At 41.2% G+C, this 22,164-nt stretch overlaps 2 protein-coding genes and 19 non-coding genes across 23 annotated transcripts in view; 20 read left to right on the top strand and 1 right to left on the bottom strand.

Annotated features, from left to right (window-relative positions):
• The first annotated feature begins 558 nt into the window (after positions 1 to 558).
• sord (sorbitol dehydrogenase) lies at positions 559 to 4,896 on the top strand. 2 transcript variants are annotated; one of them, XM_085907939.1, is made up of 9 exons: positions 559 to 713; positions 1,254 to 1,287; positions 1,616 to 1,780; positions 2,019 to 2,178; positions 2,299 to 2,417; positions 2,916 to 2,981; positions 3,058 to 3,236; positions 3,525 to 3,646; positions 3,760 to 4,896. In XM_085907939.1, the coding sequence occupies exons 1-9, from the start codon at positions 660 to 662 to the stop codon at positions 3,923 to 3,925; spliced, it is 1,065 nt and encodes a 354-aa protein (XP_085764065.1). In that variant the 5' UTR covers positions 559 to 659; the 3' UTR covers positions 3,926 to 4,896. The 2 variants fall into 2 exon arrangements, with proteins under 2 accessions (XP_085764065.1, XP_085764067.1); XM_085907941.1 differs by lacking the exon at positions 559 to 713 and adding an exon at positions 796 to 879.
• Positions 4,671 to 22,164, bottom strand: part of apba2b (amyloid beta (A4) precursor protein-binding, family A, member 2b) — a 33,366-nt gene continuing 15,872 nt past the window's right edge. The window contains exons 4-14 of one of the 2 annotated variants that reach the window (XM_085907938.1): positions 21,701 to 21,781; positions 21,253 to 21,292; positions 20,685 to 20,830; positions 17,801 to 17,836; positions 16,865 to 16,951; positions 15,741 to 15,926; positions 8,555 to 8,734; positions 7,555 to 7,767; positions 7,344 to 7,463; positions 6,597 to 6,737; positions 4,671 to 6,515 (exon numbers count right to left, since the gene is read on the bottom strand). In XM_085907938.1, coding sequence (XP_085764064.1) covers positions 6,444 to 6,515; positions 6,597 to 6,737; positions 7,344 to 7,463; positions 7,555 to 7,767; positions 8,555 to 8,734; positions 15,741 to 15,926; positions 16,865 to 16,951; positions 17,801 to 17,836; positions 20,685 to 20,830; positions 21,253 to 21,292; positions 21,701 to 21,781 — 1,302 coding nt within the window. In that variant the 3' untranslated portion in view covers positions 4,671 to 6,443. The remainder of the gene's footprint in view (positions 6,516 to 6,596; positions 6,738 to 7,343; positions 7,464 to 7,554; positions 7,768 to 8,554; positions 8,735 to 15,740; positions 15,927 to 16,864; positions 16,952 to 17,800; positions 17,837 to 20,684; positions 20,831 to 21,252; positions 21,293 to 21,700; positions 21,782 to 22,164) is intronic. The other variant, XM_085907937.1, reaches the window with a different exon arrangement.
• On the top strand, positions 9,650 to 9,722 carry trnaf-gaa (transfer RNA phenylalanine (anticodon GAA)). Its single transcript has one exon. It is a non-coding gene; the product is annotated as a tRNA-Phe (tRNA).
• On the top strand, positions 9,822 to 9,894 carry trnaf-gaa (transfer RNA phenylalanine (anticodon GAA)). The gene has a single exon. It is a non-coding gene; the product is annotated as a tRNA-Phe (tRNA).
• trnaf-gaa (transfer RNA phenylalanine (anticodon GAA)) lies at positions 10,151 to 10,223 on the top strand. Its single transcript has one exon. It is a non-coding gene; the product is annotated as a tRNA-Phe (tRNA).
• On the top strand, positions 10,324 to 10,396 carry trnaf-gaa (transfer RNA phenylalanine (anticodon GAA)). Its single transcript has one exon. It is a non-coding gene; the product is annotated as a tRNA-Phe (tRNA).
• Positions 10,654 to 10,726, top strand: trnaf-gaa (transfer RNA phenylalanine (anticodon GAA)). Its single transcript has one exon. It is a non-coding gene; the product is annotated as a tRNA-Phe (tRNA).
• On the top strand, positions 10,827 to 10,899 carry trnaf-gaa (transfer RNA phenylalanine (anticodon GAA)). Its single transcript has one exon. It is a non-coding gene; the product is annotated as a tRNA-Phe (tRNA).
• On the top strand, positions 11,314 to 11,386 carry trnaf-gaa (transfer RNA phenylalanine (anticodon GAA)). Its single transcript has one exon. It is a non-coding gene; the product is annotated as a tRNA-Phe (tRNA).
• Positions 11,801 to 11,873, top strand: trnaf-gaa (transfer RNA phenylalanine (anticodon GAA)). The gene has a single exon. It is a non-coding gene; the product is annotated as a tRNA-Phe (tRNA).
• trnaf-gaa (transfer RNA phenylalanine (anticodon GAA)) lies at positions 12,130 to 12,202 on the top strand. The gene has a single exon. It is a non-coding gene; the product is annotated as a tRNA-Phe (tRNA).
• Positions 12,300 to 12,372, top strand: trnaf-gaa (transfer RNA phenylalanine (anticodon GAA)). The gene has a single exon. It is a non-coding gene; the product is annotated as a tRNA-Phe (tRNA).
• On the top strand, positions 12,629 to 12,701 carry trnaf-gaa (transfer RNA phenylalanine (anticodon GAA)). Its single transcript has one exon. It is a non-coding gene; the product is annotated as a tRNA-Phe (tRNA).
• Positions 12,799 to 12,871, top strand: trnaf-gaa (transfer RNA phenylalanine (anticodon GAA)). Its single transcript has one exon. It is a non-coding gene; the product is annotated as a tRNA-Phe (tRNA).
• On the top strand, positions 13,128 to 13,200 carry trnaf-gaa (transfer RNA phenylalanine (anticodon GAA)). Its single transcript has one exon. It is a non-coding gene; the product is annotated as a tRNA-Phe (tRNA).
• Positions 13,298 to 13,370, top strand: trnaf-gaa (transfer RNA phenylalanine (anticodon GAA)). The gene has a single exon. It is a non-coding gene; the product is annotated as a tRNA-Phe (tRNA).
• Positions 13,782 to 13,854, top strand: trnaf-gaa (transfer RNA phenylalanine (anticodon GAA)). The gene has a single exon. It is a non-coding gene; the product is annotated as a tRNA-Phe (tRNA).
• Positions 14,111 to 14,183, top strand: trnaf-gaa (transfer RNA phenylalanine (anticodon GAA)). The gene has a single exon. It is a non-coding gene; the product is annotated as a tRNA-Phe (tRNA).
• Positions 14,539 to 14,611, top strand: trnaf-gaa (transfer RNA phenylalanine (anticodon GAA)). Its single transcript has one exon. It is a non-coding gene; the product is annotated as a tRNA-Phe (tRNA).
• trnaf-gaa (transfer RNA phenylalanine (anticodon GAA)) lies at positions 14,709 to 14,781 on the top strand. Its single transcript has one exon. It is a non-coding gene; the product is annotated as a tRNA-Phe (tRNA).
• Positions 15,038 to 15,110, top strand: trnaf-gaa (transfer RNA phenylalanine (anticodon GAA)). The gene has a single exon. It is a non-coding gene; the product is annotated as a tRNA-Phe (tRNA).

Below are 22,164 nucleotides of genomic sequence, written 5' to 3' on the forward strand. Positions count from 1 at the left end.
TATGACGGTCTGAATGTGTGTGCACTGTGAGTGATCTATGAAAATAAAAACCTGATGAGAGGGGGAAAAACTCCCGAGATGTTAAGATTTCGACAGTTGAACATTTAACAAATATTCGGTTACAGGATACATGATAAAGCTACCAAGTATTGTAGCATTAATTCTATGCACTCTTTTAGAGTTTATAATGTGCGTTCAATGATTTGAAAACATTTCAGCTATCTATACACCAATCTCCTTTTCAGAAAATCTCTGGCAAGACTGATCGTGTTAAACTGCGACTGCATATTAGTCGACGACTACATTTTAAAGGGGTAAAGACTGCACGTATAGTCTACCATCAAGGAAAGCCTAGAGACAAGTGCGCGATTGTGCTTATTTGTTTTAACATTTTATCATTAATAGCAATAGTAAGTTGAAGGAAAATGTTTAAGTGAGTGTGAAGGCAGACATCATTGTAAGAATTTATACGTCTACACCTTCACAGTGGACTGCGCCGCTCATGTTTAACAAATGGCGTATTTGTTGTGGTACCAACCCCCAGAAAGTAGGCGGTGATATACTTTGACACGCTGAATGATTGTAAACTTTGAATTAGACTCTATTGCGCTTCGGATTGCTTCTTTCCACTCCACACGCGTGACACCCGCGGTTCTGTTATGGAACAGCAAAACCTGTCCGTGGTGCTGCACTCCCAGGGAGACCTCAGGCTGGTACAGTCTCGCGATAGAAAGTCATTGTTTTCAATTGGCTTGTCGTAAGGTGTATGTATGCGCGTCTCATAAAACAGATGTTGTGCCAATGTACTTACACCTGGAGAAAATCGGCATCCTCAGTTTTTTTTTTCATTTAAAGACATGAAGAATACACACTTTTATGGTTTGAATTTGCAGTCTTGTAAATGTCTTTTTTTTTTAAAGAGTGGGTCATACTAGTCATCGTCAGTGTAGAACTGAGCGCATTTGCTATAATTTAAAACGTATTGCAAGCGATGGATTCCGCCGAAATTTGTGGAAACCTATGCGTATTTTTATTAGTTGTATCAACAAACTCTTGCAATTAACTTTATAAAACATTAACAGAAAGGAAATGGACTATGATGTTTCCATTGGGATCAAAGTAGCAAGGTACAGATGGGTGGTATCCTGTTAGGTCTCTGGTATTCCAATAACTGGGTGGAGAGGAGCAAAAAAATAAAATAAAAATGGTTTTGCAAATAAATCATAACACCTGTTTGTTTGTGTGTTCCTCAGGAAAAGCGCCCTGTGCCGGAGCCAGGTCCCAATGGTACGAAAGCCCACTGCAAGTCTCTTTTAAAATGTTGTACATATGTAACCAATCAAACAGCACACCAACTACTTGAGCAATTCCATGGTTTGATATCAAGCAAAAAAGTTAAACAATCAAACACAAAGGTACCTGTGTAAAAGTACAAAATGTGGAAATTTGTGATGGAAATTTGTGAATGAATATACATACAATTCCTTGAATCTTTCGAAATTGGTTTAAGAAAATCCACCATATTGAATAATTAGATGTTAAAACCACGTAAAAATGTTCTCTATTCAGCATGTCCCCCCTATATAAAGTAGCTGTGCCGCATTTTTGCCGACAGAGGTTTTGCTCCAGATGCACTCGGTTGGCATCTGCGGTTCCGACGTCCACTACTGGCAGCACGGCCGCATCGGGGACTTTGTGTTGACAAAGCCATTGGTGTTGGGGCATGAAGCGGCTGGACGGGTGGTCAAAGTTGGCTCTGCGGTCAAACACCTTCAAATTGGTGAGTGTGCTCACAGATGGGAAAGAGCAAAAATGTCCAAAACCTGTAAAAGATGTGTTAGGTCAGTAACAGAACTAGGCACCAAATCTGCTCTAAGGCAGGTGTGGACAAAATAATGGAATGTTCTGTAAAGTGGCATTATTTACTCGTATTATAAACGTAATTTCTAGCAAAATGTTGGAACCCTGAGTAGCATGCATCATCATAATGCTCCTGTTTATTTTGTTTCAACAATTAGGAGACCGAGTCGCCGTTGAGCCAGGGGTTCCCCGAGAGATGGATGAGTTTTTCAAAAACGGGCGCTACAATTTATCTCCATCTATCTTCTTCTGTGCCACGCCGCCCGATAATGGCAACTTGTGCAGATACTACACACACAGTGCCAACTTCTGCTTCAAGTAACACATGATTAGGCTTACACCCAAAATTACCTAACAGTGTCCTGTTGTCTGACTGCAATAATCTTACTCAATTTTTGCACACATCCTCTTCACTTTGAAATGTGTTTCTTTCTCCAGGTTGCCCGATAATGTGACGTTTGAGGAGGGTGCACTCATCGAACCTTTGTCGGTGGGAATCCACGCCTGTCGCAGGGCCGGTGTGACCCTCGGCAGCACTGTGCTAATATGTGGTGCAGGTATTTTATATTAAGAGAGAACCTAATACTGTGATTGTGTTACTGAATCCTGCCCGTGCAAGGAAGGAATGTGTTTTGTCAGTCGATGAGTCTCAACAAGAAAAAACTGCTAAACATTAACATTTATAGCAGCAGACTAATATTTAACACGCGTAAACTATCAGACAACTGAAACGCCAACGATGCACTTCAAAACATTTCCTTTCGCAGACTTGAAAACAAGGTTAATCAAGTCATTCTTTGTCGTAATCAAGAGTATATTTCTTATGAATAATTTAATATGAACAAACAATATTTATCAGAGGTGTATTTTTCTACAATGACTATTTATAGTCACAGTGGAGAGCTTGGGGAGGTGCAAATGTTTTTCTTTTTCCTTGGGAGCTCATAGCAGAAATAATCAAAAAGCACTGAGTTCAGGTGAAAAATATGAATTATTCATTATGGTGGAGTTGATTGAAAATTGCCGCTACTTTTGTGTTCATTTTTGTCTCACAGGGCCAATTGGGTTGGTCTGTCTGCTTGTGGCCAAGGCAATGGGAGCTTCGCAAGTTGTCATCACAGGTAACGTGCCTTCCTTCAAAACCTATCCTTTCGAGAACACAACTTGTTTTTCTCTAATCACTATTGTTACATTCAGACCTGTTCCCTGAGCGTTTGGCCATGGCCAAGGACTTGGGTGCAGACTTCCAGCTGACAGTGAAGCGAGAGGACGGACCTCAGCAGTTGGCTAAAAAGGTGGAGGACCTACTGGGAGCTCAGCCTCACATCACCATCGAATGCAGTGGCGTTGAGAGCAGCATCCAAACTGCCATCTATGTACGTACCCATGCCCGCGCCATATCAGAGGAAGAATCTGCGCTGTAATTTTTAGAGAGGTCAACAATGGCATTAATAGCCCAGCTGTCCAAACGTGGGCGTAGGAACTCGCTGTGAGAGCGGCTATCATGTTCCACTGTTATGTAACAGCGGTGAGACAAGATTGCCTTCTTGATGGTTGGACAGGCACTCCACAAATTCAATTTCTTCTATAGTGTTTTTAAAGATATTTACATCATTGTAACACAACATTTGATCAAGTAAGACACTGCCCCTGTGCTCTTCCAGGCGACCCGCTCCGGAGGCGTGGTTGTGTTGGTGGGTCTCGGATCAGAAACGGTCACTATTCCTCTACTCAACGCAGCCGTCAGAGAAGTTGACATCAGAGGCGTCTTCCGCTACTGTAACACGTATGTAAAATACTCTCCTCGAAACTAATGTTGGATGTTAATTATCTTGTAGTGTATTCCCATTAAGAATCACAGGCTAAAATAAAAGAATGTCCGTGTGAACTGTTTTGCAGTTGGCCCATGGCTATCGCCATGTTAGCATCAGGAAAAGTGAATGTGAAGCCTCTGGTGACGCACCGCTTCCCCCTGGAGCAAGCGGTTCAGGCATTTGAGACCACGCGTCAGGGTCTTGGGATAAAGGTCATGTTAAAGTGTGACCAGAATGACCAGAATCCCTAAACTGCAGTGAAACTGACTGACTATGTTTATATACAGTTAATGAAAACCCAAGTAAGACCCCTGGGTTACTTCTTTTCTCAGATATTTGGGCATAGAAATATAAAAAAGGGGTTTTTCCGAATGTTTCAGAAACCGGGATTTTGACATGACGGCATGTAAACGTAGTGACTGGTTACCAAACACATCAAAATATCAAAGTTAAAACGTAACAATTTGATAAGACCAATATTAGAAATGATGCAAATTGATTTTACTCCTGATTTAAAACTGTTTACACTTTTAAAACTACTGTAAATGTATTGTTACTTGCTCGTATGGTACTTCACATGCGCTTCTTAAATACTACCACAGGGGGGAACTAAAGCATCAACTATTAAACTTGTGGGTGATGTTCGCCCTAAGAAAAAAAAAAAAAAGATGATTTTACCGTTATGGTACATCATAAAGCGATTGAAAATGGAAAAGGTGGTGGAGCACTGCTTAAACAATGTGTTTGAGAACATAATTGCAGTCATTGAATTAAATTCATTGGTTTAAACACTGAAATACAGTCCCTGAGTTTATTATACTGTGTAGTGACAAAAGAAAATCAAAAGCTGAGATTTGAACCCAGAACCATTTGATATCGAGGCAGATGTGCCAACCATCTCCCACTCAATTTAGATTCAATGTGGGAGAAAGTCATAGAACGTGCACACAAACAAATACAAGAATCAACCACATCCTCCTTGCATGTGTACCACTTTTTAATATATGACCCAGTCCCACGCAAGCAGCCAAGTTTAGCTGATTTTATTATCCTCCCACAATGACATGATACTACATACATTACGAGGCATGCACAGCAATAATGATCATGTGGTTGAATGGAATACAGTGCAATGTTAAAAGTGTTACTCTGTTGTAAGACTTTTACTGTCACAGTGTCATTCAGTTTGGTCTTTCACTCCCAGGATCCAAAGCCAACGTCTCAAGTGGGGGGGGGGGGGGGGGGGGGTGATGTTTGCAGTGATTAAACCGTGGTGGCGTTTCACTGTTTTCTCTCGAGATGATAAGCACAATACTAAACACGTTTCTTTTTATGTACAGACATTCTAATACTTGGTATGGCAATGGGGCAGCTCACACAACACATTACATTCACAATCCACTCATTGTTTACATGAGTTTCAGTCAGGAACACCAAAGATCAACATACTCGACAGGATGCAGACAGAAGAAATCATTTTTTTTCCATACGAGTAACTAATATCAAAAGCATAATTGATAGATCTTGCTGGTTTTATTATTGGTATTTAAATGTATGTGTTTCTACATGAGCTATAGAAAAGTCTTCAGCTTTTAGTGTGAACTGTATTGCCATACTGTTCAACTAAATACACTATATGGAATTTCACCCTGGGTAGTTTCATTCACATGTATATTATATTAACATAACATATTTAAATGCATTGTTTCCAACACAAACATCTTTGCTTCATTTCCGTATCCCGCATCTGATGTTCTTGCCATACTTGTCTTGTGTCTCACAAAACTATTGACATTAAAACTCCTCACACATTTGCTGTCACACTTTTAACAGAGCATTAATCTGGGCAATAAATAACAAGCTGAAAATGAAATCGATACAAGATGGATACATGTTTTTCTGATTTTTATCAATGGTCTATGCAAATGGAACGCAGCTTCATTTTCAACTCATCAACTCATCTGAAATCAAAATCTTTTTCAATCTAAAACATCTTAACAAGTCAAGGTCCATTTTATCACAAGACTGCTTATTTAATAGCAGCTTTGCAATTCTTCTATTTATTGGGCTCCTCCAAACTAACGCGAGTTTATGGAAAGGTTCTGCTCGAATTTCTTTCCAGATGTCAGAAGAGCCTCTCCGATGATATCTGCTGTTTGGATGTGCATTTCAACCATGTAGATCTTTTCCTACTTCATTGTGCCCTCAGATCTTTTGCTTAAAAGGGAAGTAAACAAAAAAGCCTCACTAGTGTAACAACAGTATTATGATTAATATTCCATTTGTGAAAAACTAATTAGGTGACGTTTTTTTTATCCATCTCAGGAAGCGGCTATTTTGCCACTGCTGCCCGTTGAAAATGACATCACAATTCCTCAGAGCTCTGGTAATGACTCTAACAGTAGATTACTTTTTTTTATTTTATTTTTTTTATGAGTGCCTTTTGCATAGACTGTTTATAAAAAAAATCAATGAAAAACATTTACATAATCATTAGGAACAGTTGAACATATTATATAATAAGAATATAAAAACAATGTGAGGCCTTCACTCAGTACCAATAAGTATTTCCATCTCATTGAAGGGAAACAAGATTACAGACAAGAGCAATAAATGGGAAAACAAAAAAACTTTCACCCAATCTCTTCAGATGCGAATCGAAAAAACAAAATGGCTGTTGCAAGTGTCATACAATGAAGACAGGATGGGAAAAATAATCAATGTTTGATTTTGTACATGATTTTATAGACAAGCAGTCTGTTCATCACTTTATAAGTACATTGGCGTCTCCTGGCCCGTGAGGAGTCGGAACATGGCTGCAGGCATAGTCTTCATGTGAATCTAAAAGTCAACCAAAAAAAGAAAAAAAAATCAGGTGTGTAATGTGTGTGTGAGTGCGTGTGTGTGCGTGTGCACTGTCACCTCTCCAACAGAATTTGAGAGTGCCTGGACAATCTTCTCGTGTGCTGTGGCCACAACACTCTGCCCATTGATCTCAATGATCCTGTGGCCCACCCGGACCCCTCCTCGCTCTGCGATGCCTCCCCGCATTAGACTGCAAATCTAAAGACGGAGCAACACAAGGAAAAAAAGATCCTCATATTATACAGTATAAACCCAAAAATGTTCTTTGAAATATGTTCTGCATAGCCCAACAAGTCAAAACACTGTTTTCTGATGCATGTTTCATTTGTGGAATATGAATTAAATCCACAATCCACCCGTTTTTTTTTTTTTTCCATCTGAATTTTGCCACTTCTGTTAACATCACCGTTACTGTGAGCATCACGGTTCAGCTTCAGAAAACTGATGATGAGTCGTGATTGGTTATGAACTCAGACCTAGCAATTATGATGATGTCATTTTCAGTTGACAGCAAGTGGGAAAATGCCAAGCCTCTGAGATGGATAAAATAGGATGAATTTTGCTCCTTAATGCATTTTCCACAAACGCAATATTAACGAGAATGCTGTGTTTAGACTAGTGGGGAACATACAACATAAAGAAAAGATTTGGCCACCTCGGAATTTGTTTACAGGCTAGGAAAGGCATTGAATTGATCTTTCCAAAGACTAGGGGATTTCTTGAAAAGACATTTAAATGCAGGCATAATATTGGCTGACAAAGTTGAGAAGGGTAAAACAAACTTGAGCTGTCGCTGCCACCTACAATTCCATTCTGCACACTGAATCCCAGCTGGTATTTGAGGTCCGGTCTCTTGATGAGGACAGTGGTAACAGGAGGGCAGCTGACTATGTTCATTTTCAACTGAACCTGATTCTTTAAGCCCTTTAGCACACACAAACAAAGACATACAATGACATGTTTGGGAAAAACAGACTCTCGGTTCTATTTGAGATTTTGTGTCTTATCCTTGTACCTTGATGATTCCCTGACAGGTGGCGAGTGGCAGCCCAACGAGGCTGGTGTTGTTGATGGACATGATCTGGTCTCCGATGCTGAGCTTGCCTGAGCGTGCCGCAGGACCGCCGTTCATCATGTTGGCTAAAATGACAGTAGGCAGGATGGAGCCCCAGCCGGACTCCACAATCACCACACCGAGGATCTCACCTTTGCTCTTCTCCAGCTGCAGCTATGTTTGTGGGAGCAGATGAGAGGTCAGACAAAGTCCTGCTAAGACAGTAGTCCGTATACTCATTACAGATGGACCAATATGTTTTGGCTGATAACCAATTTGACCAATTTTGTTGAATTCAAGGGACATGCCTGCACGACTTAGCTTTCTGCTGATAGCGGTGCCACCTGGGTGTTGAAAAAATGTCTTTACAATATGTTCTATTTGCATCCACTACTTTAAACCAAGTACTGTAATTTAAAAAAACACATCTTTTTCAAGTACAAAGAGAAAGTGCATGGAGTTTTCCGCCTCAGCAGCATATACAGTTCAGTATGAAGATTGCCATAACCTTTGGGTTTATGATGTGGTCATTCAAATTCAATGATCCCAACGGTCTTACATCAGAAATTGCATGTAAATCATGTAAATTGACCAGGAGGCTTGATTACTTGGCCATAATGCTGGGGGCTTCAAACCAAAAGTCACATTCTCCACATCAGCGACATACAAGTGTTTGCAAAGTCTCTCTGCTCATATAGAGCAGAAAATGTATCACAGCTTGTAATCCTCCAAAAGCCTCTAGTAATATTTATGGCAACATCAAGGGCCATGGAGCAAATCGGTCATGAAAAAAGGCACCAATTGACACGCTTTGAGATGATTTTACTGGATTATCTGCATTTAATAAACCAACAAGTGCAACATTATGGTGAGTCTCTTATTGTATTTCACAAACTCTTAAATGATCAGAATGAGGATTACAGAAACTTTTTTTTTCTTTTTAGAAATTAACCTTACTCACCTCTTTGCAGTTTTCAGAGTTGGAAAAGTGAATGAGATCATCATTGTACATCTCCTGTGTGTTGATGATGTCACTGTACTCCTTTTGACTAAGGTCCTCTGGGTTGATTCCATTGGCTCTCAAGAACTCCTGATAAGCAACACTAAAAGCCTGGCCGATGGACTGAGCGATGAGCTGAGCCTGTGTACAAAAATACAATAAAATATCGTAAATAAGGTCACCAGTCAGCCATTCAGGTTTCACGTTCAAAGATGTTAGTCATTGTGGTGACATCCCAGGCAGAAAGAAGTTTGGTTTTAATTTTGTTCCATTTTTCAATGTATATCTCCATCTGATTTGGTGTAACTGATTGTAACCATTATTACATAAAAATGCAAAGCAAAATTTCTCATTTCTGTAATTAGAATATTAATGTTTTGCTAAGAAGAATTGTATTGAAAAACATTTTGTATGAGTTTTGGAGGCTTTTGAAAAACTAATTTAGCAAGGTGATAAAATAAATAATAATAATATATAAATAAAATATGAGATCATTGCTGAAAATAACTCAAGGGAGGAGTCTTGTTCGGCATCTGGCCCAGTCTTAAGTCGTTTAGCCCGTTTCCGGCTGCCTGGTTTATGACCTTTGAAGTCTCAGAAGTACTAACAGAAGTGCTGAAACAGCTCAGTTGGGAGAGCGCGAGACTGAATATCTAAAGGTCCCTGGTTCAATCCCGGGTTTCCGCATTGTACCCTGTCTTCAGTCCCCAAGCTTAGGTTAGGTCTCCTTTGGACTTGGCTTTTGACCTTTGTTGTCTAAGACACACTGACAGAAGTGCCGAAACAGCTCAGTTGGGAGAGTGTTAGACTAAGTATCTAAAGATCCCTGATTCAATCCCGGGTTTCAGCATTGTACCTGGTCTTCAGAAACTTTGACAGAAGTTCTGAAATAGCTCAGTCAGAAGATAGTTAGCCTGAACATCTGAATGTCCCTCGTTCTATTCTGGGTTTTGGCATTGTACATGGTCTTTAGTCCCCGAGCTCAGGTGCAGTCTCCTTTGGGAGCTAAAGGTCCCTGGTTTTTGACCTTTGTAGTCCAGAGGCACCAACAGAAGTGCCGAAATAGCTCAGTTGGGAGAGCATTAGACTGAAGATCTAAAGGTCCCTGGTTCGATCCCGGGTTTCGGCATTGTACCCTATCTTTAGTCCCCGAGCTCAGGTCCGCTGTCCTTGTGATCTAAAGGTCCCTGTTTTTTAACTTTGTTGTTTCAGAAGCACTGACAGAAGTGCCAAAATAGCTCAGTTGGGAGAGCATTAGACTGAAGATCTAAAGGTCCCTGGTTCGATCCCGGGTTTCGGCATTGTGCCCAAGCTTGGGTGCACTTCCTTTACGACCTAAAGGTCCCTGGTTTTTTACCTTTGTTTCAGAAACTTTGACAGAAGTTCTGAAATATCTCAGTCAGAAGATAGTTAGCCTGAATATCTGAATGTCCCTCGTTCTATTCTGGGTTTTCGCATTGTACATGGTCTTTAGTCCCCGAGCTCAGGTGCAGGCTCCTTTGGGAGCTAAAGGTCCCTGGTTTTTTACTTTTGTAGTCCAGAGGTACCAACAGAAGTGCCGAAATAGCTCAGTTGGGAGAGCATTAGACTGAAGATCTAAAGGTCCCTGGTTCAATCCCGGGTTTCGGCATTGTACCCTATCTTTAGTCCCCGAGCTCATATCCGCTGTCCTTGTGATCTAAAGGTCCCTGTTTTTTTACCTTTGTTGTTTCAGAAGTGCTGACAGAAGTGCCGAAATAGCTCAGTTGGGAGAGCGTTAGACTGAAGATCTAAAGGTCCCTGGTTCGATCCCGGGTTTCGGCACTGTGCCCAAGCTTGGGTGCACTCTCTTTTGCGACCTGAAGGTCCCTGGTTTTTTACCTTTGTTTCAGAAGCTTTGACAGAAGTTCTGAAATAGCTCAGTCAGAAGATAGTTAGCCTGAACATCTGAATGTCCCTCATTCAAGTCTGGGTTTTGGCATTGTACATGCTCTTTAGTCCCCGAGCTCAGGTGCAGTCTCCTTTGGGAGCTAAAGGTCCCTCGTTTTTTACCTTTGTAGTCCAGAGGCACCAACAGAGGTGGCGAAATAGCTCAGTTGGGAGAGCATTAGACTGAAGATCTAAAGGTCCCTGGTTCAATCCCGGGTTTCGGCATTGTACCCTATCTTTAGTCCCCGAGCTCAGGTCCGCTGTCCTTGTGATCTAAAGGTCCCTGTTTTTTCAACTTTGTTGTTTCAGAAGCACCGACAGAAGTGCCGAAATAGCTCAGTTCGGAGAGCGTTAGACTGAAGATCTAAAGGTCCCTGGTTCGATCCCGGGTTTTGGCATTGTGCCCAACCTTGGGTGCACTTCCTTTACGACCTAAAGGTCCCTGGTTTTTGACCTTTGTTTCAGAAACTTTGACAGAAGTTTTGAAATAGCTCAGTCAGAAGATAGTTAGCCTGAACATCTGAATGTCCCTCGTTCTATTCTGGGTTTTGGCATTGTACATGGTCTTTAGTCCCCGAGCTCAGGTGCAGGCTCCTTTGGGAGCTAAAGGTCCCTGGTTTTCGACCTTTGTAGTCCAGAAGCACAACCGAAAGTGCCGAAATAGCTCAGTTGGGAGAGCATTAGACTGAAGATCTAAAGGTCCCGGGTTTCGGCATTGTATCCTATCTTTAGTCCCCGAGCTCAAGTGCGGTCTTTGGATCTAAAGGTCCCTGTTTTTTTACCTTTGTTGTTTCAGAAAAGCTGACAGAAGTGCCGAAATAGCTCAGTTGGGAGAGCGTTAGACTGAAGATCTAAAGGTCCCTGGTTCGATCCCGGGTTTCGGCATTGTGCCCAAGCTTGGGTGCACTTCCTTTACGACCTAAAGGTCCCTGGTTTTCTACCTTTGTTTCAGAAGCTTTGACAGAAGTTCTGAAATAGCTCAGTCAGAAGATAGTTAGCCTGAACATCTGAATGTCCCTCATTCAAGTCTGGGTTTTGGCATTGTACATGCTCTTTAGTCCCCGAGCTCAGGTGCAGTCTCCTTTGGGAGCTAAAGGTCCCTGGTTTTTTACCTTTGTAGTCCAGAGGCACCAACAGAAGTGGCGAAATAGCTCAGTTGGGAGAGCATTAGACTGAAGATCTAAAGGTCCCGGGTTTCGGCATTGTATCCTATCTTTAGTCCCCGAGCTCAAGTGCGGTCTTTGGATCTAAAGGTCCCTGTTTTTTTACCTTTGTTGTTTCAGAAACTTCGACAGAAGTGCCGAAATAGCTCAGTTGGGAGAGCGTTAGACTGAAGATCTAAAGGTCCCTGGTTCGATCCCGGGTTTCGGCATTGTGCCCAAGCTTGGGTGCACTTCCTTTACGACCTAAAGGTCCCTGGTTTTCTACCTTTGTTTCAGAAGCTTTGACAAAAGTTCTGAAATAGCTCAGTCAGAAGATAGTTAGCCTGAACATCTGAATGTCCCTCATTCAAGTCTGGGTTTTGGCATTGTACATGCTCTTTAGTCCCCGAGCTCAGGTGCAGTCTCCTTTGGGAGCTAAAGGTCCCTGGTTTTTTACCTTTGTAGTCCAGAGGTACCAACAGAAGTGGCGAAATAGCTCAGTTGGGAGAGCATTAGACTGAAGATCTAAAGGTCCCTGGTTCAAACCCGGGTTTCGGCATTGTATCCTATCTTTAGTCCCCGAGCTCAAGTGCGGTCTTTGGATCTAAAGGTCCCTGTTTTTTTACCTTTGTTGTTTCAGAAATGCTGACAGAAGTGCCGAAATAGCTCAGTTGGGAGAGCGTTAGACTGAAGATCTAAAGGTCCCTGGTTCGATCCCGGGTTTCGGCATTGTGCCCAAGCTTGGGTGCACTTCCTTTACGACCTAAAGGTCCCTGGTTTTTGACCTTTGTTTCAGAAACTTTGACAGAAGTTCTGAAATAGCTCAGTCAGAAGATAGTTAGCCTGAACATCTGAATGTCCCTCGTTCTATTCTGGGTTTTGGCATTGTACATGGTCTTTAGTCCCCGAGCTCAGGTGCAGGCTCCTTTGGGAGCTAAAGGTCCCTGGTTTTCGACCTTTGTAGTCCAGAGGCACCAACAGAACTGCCGAAATAGCTCATTTGGGAGAGCATTAGACTGAAGATCTAAAGGTCCCTGGTTCAAACCCGGGTTTCGGCATTGTATCCTATCTTTAGTCCCCGAGCTCAAGTGCGGTCTTTGGATCTAAAGGTCCCTGATTTTTTACCTTTGTTGTTTCAGAAATGCTGACAGAAGTGCCGAAATAGCTCAGTTGGGAGAGCGTTAGACTGAAGATCTAAAGGTCCCTGGTTCGATCCCGGGTTTCGGCATTGTACCCAAGCTTGGGTGCACTTCCTTTACGACCTAAAGGTCCCTGGTTTTTGACCTTTGTTTCAGTAACATTGACAGAAGTTCTGAAATAGCTCAGTCAGAAGATAGTTAGCCTGAACATCTGAATGTCCCTCGTTCTATTCTGGGTTTTGGCATTGTACATGGTCTTTAGTCCCCGAGCTCAGGTGCAGGCTTCTTTGGGAGCTAAAGGTCCCTGGTTTTCGACCTTTGTAGTCCAGAGGCACCAACAGAAGTGCCGAAATAGCTCAGTTGGGAGAGCATTAGACTGAAGATCTACAGGTCCCTGGTTCAAACCCGAGTTTCGGCATTGTATCCTATCTTTAGTCCCCGAGCTCAAGTGCGGTCTTTGGATCTAAAGGTCCCTGTTTTTTTACCTTTGTTGTTTCAGAAATGCTGACAGAAGTGCCGAAATAGCTCAGTTGGGAGAGCGTTAGACTGAAGATCTAAAGGTCCCTGGTTTGATCCCGGGTTTCGGCATTGTGCCCAAGCTTGGGTGCACTTCCTTTACGACCTAAAGGTCCCTGGTTTTCTACCTTTGTTTCAGAAGCTTTGACAGAAGTTCTGAAATAGCTCAGTCAGATAGTTAGCCTGAACATCTGAATGTCCCTCATTCAAGTCTGGGTTTTGGCATTGTACATGCTCTTTAGTCCCCGAGCTCAGGTGCAGTCTCCTTTGGGAGCTAAAGGTCCCTGGTTTTTTACCTTTGTAGTCCAGAGGCACCAACAGAAGTGGCGAAATAGCTCAGTTGGGAGAGCATTAGACTGAAGATCTAAAGGTCCCGGGTTTCGGCATTGTATCCTATCTTTAGTCCCCGAGCTCAAGTGCGGTCTTTGGATCTAAAGGTCCCTGTTTTTTTACCTTTGTTGTTTCAGAAACTTCGACAGAAGTGCCGAAATAGCTCAGTTGGGAGAGCGTTAGACTGAAGATCTAAAGGTCCCTGGTTCGATCCCGGGTTTCGGCATTGTGCCCAAGCTTGGGTGCACTTCCTTTACGACCTAAAGGTCCCTGGTTTTCTACCTTTGTTTCAGAAGCTTTGACAAAAGTTCTGAAATAGCTCAGTCAGAAGATAGTTAGCCTGAACATCTGAATGTCCCTCATTCAAGTCTGGGTTTTGGCATTGTACATTCTCTTTAGTCCCCGAGCTCAGGTGCAGTCTCCTTTGGGAGCTAAAGGTCCCTGGTTTTTTACCTTTGTAGTCCAGAGGTACCAACAGAAGTGGCGAAATAGCTCAGTTGGGAGAGCATTAGACTGAAGATCTAAAGGTCCCTGGTTCAAACCCGGGTTTCGGCATTGTATCCTATCTTTAGTCCCCGAGCTCAAGTGCGGTCTTTGGATCTAAAGGTCCCTGTTTTTTTACCTTTGTTGTTTCAGAAATGCTGACAGAAGTGCCGAAATAGCTCAGTTGGGAGAGCGTTAGACTGAAGATCTAAAGGTCCCTGGTTTTCTACCTTTGTTTCAGAAGCTTTGACAGAAGTTCTGAAATAGCTCAGTCAGATAGTTAGCCTGAACATCTGAATGTCCCTCATTCAAGTCTGGGTTTTGGCATTGTACATGCTCTTTAGTCCCCGAGCTCAGGTGCAGTCTCCTTTGGGAGCTAAAGGTCCCTGGTTTTTTACCTTTGTAGTCCAGAGGCACCAACAGAAGTGGCGAAATAGCTCAGTTGGGAGAGCATTAGACTGAAGATCTAAAGGTCCCTGGTTCAAACCCGGGTTTCGGCATTGTATCCTATTTTTAGTCCCCGAGCTCAAGTGCGGTCTTTGGATCTAAAGGTCCCTGTTTTTTTACCTTTGTTGTTTCAGAAATGCTGACAGAAGTGCCGAAATAGCTCAGTTGGGAGAGCGTTAGACTGAAGATCTAAAGGTCCCTGGTTCGATCCCGGGTTTCGGCATTGTGCTCAAGCTTGGGTGCACTTCCTTTACGATCTAAAGGTCCCTGGTTTTTGACCTTTGTTTCAGAAACTTTGACAGAAGTTCTGAAATAGCTCAGTCAGAAGATAGTTAGCCTGAACATCTGAATGTCCCTCGTTCTATTCTGGGTTTTGGCATTGTACATGGTCTTTAGTCCCCGAGCTCAGGTGCAGGCTCCTTTGGGAGCTAAAGGTCCCTGGTTTTCGACCTTTGTAGTCCAGAAGCACGACCGAAAGTGCCGAAATAGCTCAGTTGGGAGAGCATTAAACTGAAGATCTAGAGGTCTCTGGTTCAATCCCGGGTTTTGGCATTGTACCCTATCTTTAGTCCCCGAGCTCAGGTGCGCTGTCCTTTTGTGATCTAAAGGTCCCTGTTTTTTTAACTTTGTTGTTTCAGAAGCACTGACAGAAATGCTGAAATAGCTCAGTTGGGAGAGCGTTGGACTGAAGAGCTGTCCCTGTCTTTAGTCCCCGAGCTCAAGTTAAATTAAACATTATTATTAAAAAACATTTTGTATCAGTTTTATGGGCTTTTCAAAAACTATGAGTTTAGCACAGTGATAAAATAAATGAATAATAATATATAATTAAAATATGAGATCATTGCTGAAAATAACTCAAGGGAGGAGTCTTGTTCACATTTTCTAAGGCCATAATCATTTTAGCTACCCAGAGCCAATTCCTCTTTATAAATAAATAAAAAAAACACAAATTTGATATTAGTTTATGTATAATAAATATTATTTTATTTGTGAATTTGAACAGCTTTAATGGATATTCCTATTTTGTATATTTCCAAATTGGTAAAACATATTATGACCCTCATACAGATCTCTAATATACGTAGGTGAGTATGTGGCATCAACTTCGCAATGACAAAGGCTACTCTTCAGACTTAACAAGCAAGGAAAAAAAACAACATCATCATTAAAGAAACTTACATCCTCAGACTCAAAGACGTGGCATATCATTTTGTACTGCTTTTTTGTCTCAGGTGCCCCGGGTGTGGTTTCGATGCAATCTTGAGAAGCTGTACGCGACATTCGACGTCTCGCCATTAGTACCACAATGTTTCCAATATCAGCGATGTAGGAAATGGTGCGCAATGCGTTGTCCATCATTGTTTCCTACAGACACATTAACACAACAATAATTAAAGATTTCACACCATGGTGCGACTGTATTTAAACTTAATGCACACTAATTTGTTAAGAAAATGATTTTCATAATATGCAGTAAACATTGATCAGAGTCTGTGTTGATGAAAACGGCTACATATGCTACTCATCCCACCCTCTCAATTTAGTACATAATGTTTTGATAAATAATAATGCTTTCATAAAGGCTACCATGATGGAAATCATTTTTAAACCGCTACTTACTACTTGTATCATTCCATTTTGCATTTGCAGTTTAGCTCATCACTTGATTAGTAGTAGTGTGTAGTGGTTGAATAGATAGTCTAATTAGAATTGTTTTTACATTCCATTTTGGAATTGTTCTCATTATGGTTAAGTATCAGAAAGCCCATTTAAGCCGCTTTGAGACACATTGAAAACTGTTTTATTTTATGATGCTAGGATAATACACATTAAGATGACTGGGTAGACACTACATTGCAGCACACGAAGCTTACACACACGTGCGAACCCTGATACACGGGGCTGATGGTTGACAGGGGACTAATGAATCATCCAACTTCATTTTGTTCTTTTAACAAGTCATAGTAAAATGCCCTTTTTAACACTAAAAAGGATAACAAAAAAAAAACGTGGCTCAAGGTAAATGAGCCAACATAAGGAAAAAACATTTGAGTGTATAAAGGAATAAATGTTCATGTGCTACATTCGAGCTGCCGGCAAATCATGTACGTGTTGAGTCATCCTCCATGCACAGATGTTTGTCAAGCATTTTGGGTATTATAAAATCTGCTCTAATCCTCTGTCACGTCATAAAATCTGCAGTGGGATTTCAAGAGAAGCTACAATGCGACCTCCACTTGTTTGTGAGTACACAGTGTTCCTTCTCGAGGTGGAAAAAAAAGCACTTGGCGAAACATACTCACTTGTGAGTCTGCATTGAGGACCTTGATCCTTTGAGTGGAGATAAATAAATCAACTTCAGTGAGGGTTTGAGCGTCTCCATCTTGGCTCTGGAAAAAATAAAATATATGAACAGTTCACTTTGCAGTCAATCACAAGCGTAAATAAACAAATGAATAAGTAAATACAATAAATAAATAGGGAAGCAAGCTGTTCTAGCAAGGAAATATTAAGTAGACAATATAACTACACAAAATTCAATTTGACCAATACAGTATTATTTTATTTATGCAGAGGTTTCACAGAACAAAAAACAATTCACATTAAAAAGACATTTGAAAGCCTGCAAATGAAATGGGAGTTGAGCTCCGCAACTCGCCCATGTCTGCTATGCGTCCACATCAGACCTTGCAGTGTCACTTATGATGGTCTCCAACATCCTCTTAACCTTCGTTCTCAAGACTAACAATATGCATGATGGATGAAATTCTACAACACCTGAAGCATTGCTCCAAGTGGAGTTGATTTTTTTAAATGATTATTTCTAAATGGTTTCCTCTATAATTAGGTTATATTTGGAAATGATTTGCCAGTTAACTGTTGTTGTTTTTCTAGTCGTTGATGTGTAGTTTTCTACTGGCTCAAATAAAACTTATATAAATAAACTTTAAAATCACACCAATATGTAAATGTAAGATGTAATATTAGGTGATGCCTACATTTATTTACACCTCTTTGGAATTCAAACATCAGCCAAAGAAACATGTCACTGATTGGTTATTTAAAAGCATGCATACTGTGCAATTTCAAACGAGAAAAAGAAAGAAAAAAATTTGGTTAAATATGAAATAAATGACAGCAGAAAACATACTGATTAAGAGACTGATGACCCCCCCCAAACAAAAAAGAAGAGAAAAGAATAGGTGAGATGCTTTCTTTTTGCTGCATTTATTACACACCGCTTTTCTCTTGATTTTGGCAGCCTTCTGTACCCTCTGGCAGGTGGGTGGCCAGGCAGGAGTTTGGATGACACAAGATCAGCGGATAAGGGAGCACAAAAACAGGAGGAAAGGAAATAAAGGAGGTAAATAAAGGGTAAGACAACAGAGCCCCAAACCAAAAAACAGCTGTGCTATTGCCTTTCTCAAGTTGTGTGAGTTCATGTGAACGTAAGTGTGTCATGGACTGTGAGTGTGTGTGTGTGTGTGTGTGTGTGTGTGTGTGTGTGTGTGTGTGTGTCTGTGTGTGTGTGTGTGTGTGTCTGTGTGTCTGTCTGACTGCCTGCCTGTCTGGGAATCGGGTAAGCACAGTCCTTTTATTATCAGATATATTAGCAATAACCTTAAGCTATGAGCTTGTTCAAAAAAATTAACTGCAAGGTTGGGTCACCATCTTTAGAATTGAACTGGACCATCCAAAAAGCCTTTTTTTTTCTTTTTTCTTTTTTTTTGTGTGTGTTTGTGGTGGGGGTGAAGTTTTCTCCTCCACAATTTGCTCTTTCCACAGCTTCTGTGCTTTGGGAAAGCTAAGCAGGGAGGAGACAGACAGCACAAAAGAGTAAGTGAGGATAAAGCCACATAAATATTCTATCAAACGCTCAGTACCAAGAAGAAAAGAGTTGCATAAATAACCTACAAAGGCTTTGCTACAATTTACTCTTAATTTATTTCTTTAAGCTTAGTGTGGCACATGTACATAAAGTTGAGTGATTTATGTGGATCAGCATCATGAAAAGTATTCTTATTGAAAATACAAACGACAGTCCCAATGAAATTGGGTTAAGACGGAAATTAGAATGTTTTGCGAATCCTCTTCAATCTGTGTTCAACCGAATACGCTACAAAGACTTTCAAAAGTGATTCGTTTTAAATTCATTTTGAATTTGCTTTAGAGAAGTTGGAAGAGGGGTGTATTTATCACAGTGTTGCATCACCTTTCCCTTTAACAATACTCAATACGCATTTGGAAATTCATTCCATTGAACGAGTGTGTCCTTGAAGATACGCCCGGCAAAATAACGATCTGGCGGCAATAAGTTGGTGTGAAGCCACGCCTACCTGGACCATGTATAAATCTTGATGCAACTGGTCTAATGCAATTTTGGTGAATTTCATCAGCTCAGAGGAATTATGACATCTTTATGACAATCATTGTAGAAAATCAGTTAACTGAATGCACTATAATTATCATCATTATAATTTTGAAAACATGCCACAGCTTTGGTGGCGGGATGGCACAAACGATCAGCGCTGGTATCTGCTGCTACACTGGCTAAAAGCAGTCACTGTGCAACAGTCACGCACACATTGCCATGTCCTTTTCTGCGAAGCGATGTCTCCATCGACTGGCAGTGAGTGGCCTGGCTCTATTCAGGCTCACAATGGTCTTTTTTAAAAAAATATGCTCGTGTTTACTCGGATGAACGAACGTCCGTGCAGATTGACACTGCTCATTGGGAGCTACACGCACTCGTCATAAAAATAGAGCGTAAAGTGTGCCTTTCAGTATAGTTTTCAACTAGAGACTATCTTGTTGACTTGGATATTGCTTCATCCTCAACTCTTAAAATTTGCGATGAAAGCTGAGGCAAGACTATTTAAAGATTTGAAAAAGGATAAAACAATCTTGTTATGGACAGAAAAGCCACTGCAGGTAGAATTGCAGTTATATGCTCCATTTTGGAACAATTGAAGAGGCTTGAAGGAGGGCAGGCTGATTCCAAAATAAAGAGCATCATCGTAAGTCAGTATTTATACAAGTGAGAGCACATTTACTATGTAACAAAGGCATGGGTTACTTCTAAGTGCTGTTGAGAAAGGAGAAGAAACAATGAAGAAAAAAAAGCTCCATTTAAAACAGCACCGACTTGCCAGTCCAATTTAAAATCACTGTCCAATTTAATGCCCCATTTCGAGACTGTTGGCTTTAGATTAGGCCCAAATCAACAGAGTGGAATGTACAACGGCCACTGGGACCAAACAGTATCAATATAATTGTTGCTGTTTAGTTGTTTTCATTTAAATTCAAGAGATTCAGCGCCATGTAGGCCTTGATTTCCTCCAGACAATACAAAATGAGCCTTAGTGTCTGACTGTCACCTTCACAATAGTGTATGCAAATACTAGACTTTCTTATTAAGATGAAACCCAGAGACAGCATATTCAATACAAATGAAAAGTGAGCTTGTTCTTTTACATTATAATATAATATTTTAGATTTTGTCTAATTATTTTGATGGTTTCATTTGAAAAGAAAATCTACTTGGTGTAATATGGTAACATCAGGATTCAAAATGAGTGGTTTCGCATTTCAGTTTGCAGCAGTGTGTGAATGTGAGAGGGAAGGTTTTTTTTGTGTGCTCTTAATTAACGACTATTGTGTTGACTTGGGCCTTCCCTCACGTTATCTAAAATGAGGAAAACTTCGGCATTACTCCACTGCCTGTCATTGGCAATTATTTTTCTTTCATGTTCAAAACAAATTTAATGGGACAAAATCAAGTCTTGTCAATGCTTTTGTGAGAAAAAAAAATCACAATTAACAAAATAGAGGCATGTCTTCCTGTACAGCACACAAAATACACAAGTGTCCAAATCATTCCTTGTACGCCAGCAGTTTGTTGTGAATTTACCCATTTTTTATGTAAATTTGGAAAAAAAAAAAATAATAATCCCTGTTGACTGGGTCGGAGCAAGTCGTCCAATTTGGTAGCCTTACAGCAGTCACTTTGTTGCCTGAATTGCTCATCTAATAATTCAGCAATGAAAATGTGTTTGACATCATCTAACTGAAGCATATCGTTCCTCACATGACCAATATAATATTCATCTGGTCTTTCAGTACCTTAACCCTGCTTACTGCCTCCTGGGCTTGCATCATGCGGATGTTTTTGGAAGGGTTTCTCTCAGATAGCAGCTGAGTGGAGCCCAGGTAGTTAGCAGCAAAGATGATTCCATCAATCAGATCTTCTGGCTCGCAGGGTCCTGGGACTACGCCAGGGAGAAAGGAAGAGTCTTAATGGGAGGGCCGTCTGACAGGGTTTGTGGTGTGGCTTTGGTCAAAGAGCCAAGCACCGTGGCGATAGAACAATAATAGATTGTGTGAGCATTAAAATGGGGAGAGTGTGACGTGTGAGGAAGCCTAGGTTGAGATGAATCTGCCTGTGATATGCAAATGAGGACAAACCAGCCACTTTGGGACATGTTGCTGTCACAATCCCAGGAAGCAGACAGGCAGCTTAGGCCCTCACTCATCATTTGATCTAACATCTGTCAGCAGGCAGGGAAAGAGCACACTAGTAGCTCAACTAGGCCTGCCGTGGGATAGACGGGAAGTGGAGCTCAGTGTCTCCCCACGCCATTGCTTGGCTTTGAGGTTAACATAGAGCAGGTGCACGGAGAAATGAACTTACCGTCAACAAAGCTGGGGAACGACGCGACTTTTTTGGTCGTCTGGAAAACAAAAACATAATCGTGTTATGTTGCGATACAATGTAAGTCGAGTTAGACTAAGCAAAGACATTTCTGTGGAAGTCAGTATAAACTATAAAGAAAGAAGGAGAAATGTTCTCTGGCTGTGAGTTGTGACATGATTACTATTCAGCTTATTCTTACGGCATTTAAATATAAATGCATGTTCAGAAGACACCTGCGTCTCTTCACTGAAATACGACTTTCAGGCACGTCGCTCACTTAGGGGAAATCCATCAAAGTATAAGCAGAGGTCGTGTTGAGGTATAAATCCAAAATGATTCATTTATGCAGTCACAGACATCAAAACAGCAAAATCTGCAGTTTTAAGTAGACTTGAAGATTTGTGCACAGGAATCACAGAATATATCAGCAGGGTTCAAATCTTACATCTTGTACGTTGTTGTTCTCCAGGGGAACATTCAGGTCAGAGCGCTGCTGTTTTCTGGGCTGCTCAGCACCATTGTTCACCTGACAGGTCAACAAAAACACGTGTGAACAAGACACGCAAACAGGACAGTTGCAAGGAAGCTATTGAGGAGCTTGCTACAGAAAAAAATGGACAGATAGAAAATACAACACATCTGCCTATATTTTGAACAGATCCCAACTTGTTAGGATTTCAAAAAAAGTGAGTCATGACGATGATGTCTTTCATTTGCCCTTCATTCAATCTAGTATTTTCTCTCAGCTCCCAGCTAATAGATGGTTGTAAGCAGGTCTGCCAGCACGAAATCACACAGGGAGAGGATTAACTCTACTTCCCGGGATACATCTATCTCGCCGTGCGCTACTGCTTATTAACATTCGACCATTACTGACACAAATGAAGCCTCTTGCCAATAAAACTGCTC

This window comes from Syngnathus leptorhynchus, chromosome 3, assembly GCF_054491065.1.
Source record: "Syngnathus leptorhynchus isolate UIUO chromosome 3, UIUO_Slep, whole genome shotgun sequence".
NCBI classification, from domain to species: domain Eukaryota; kingdom Metazoa; phylum Chordata; class Actinopteri; order Syngnathiformes; family Syngnathidae; genus Syngnathus; species Syngnathus leptorhynchus.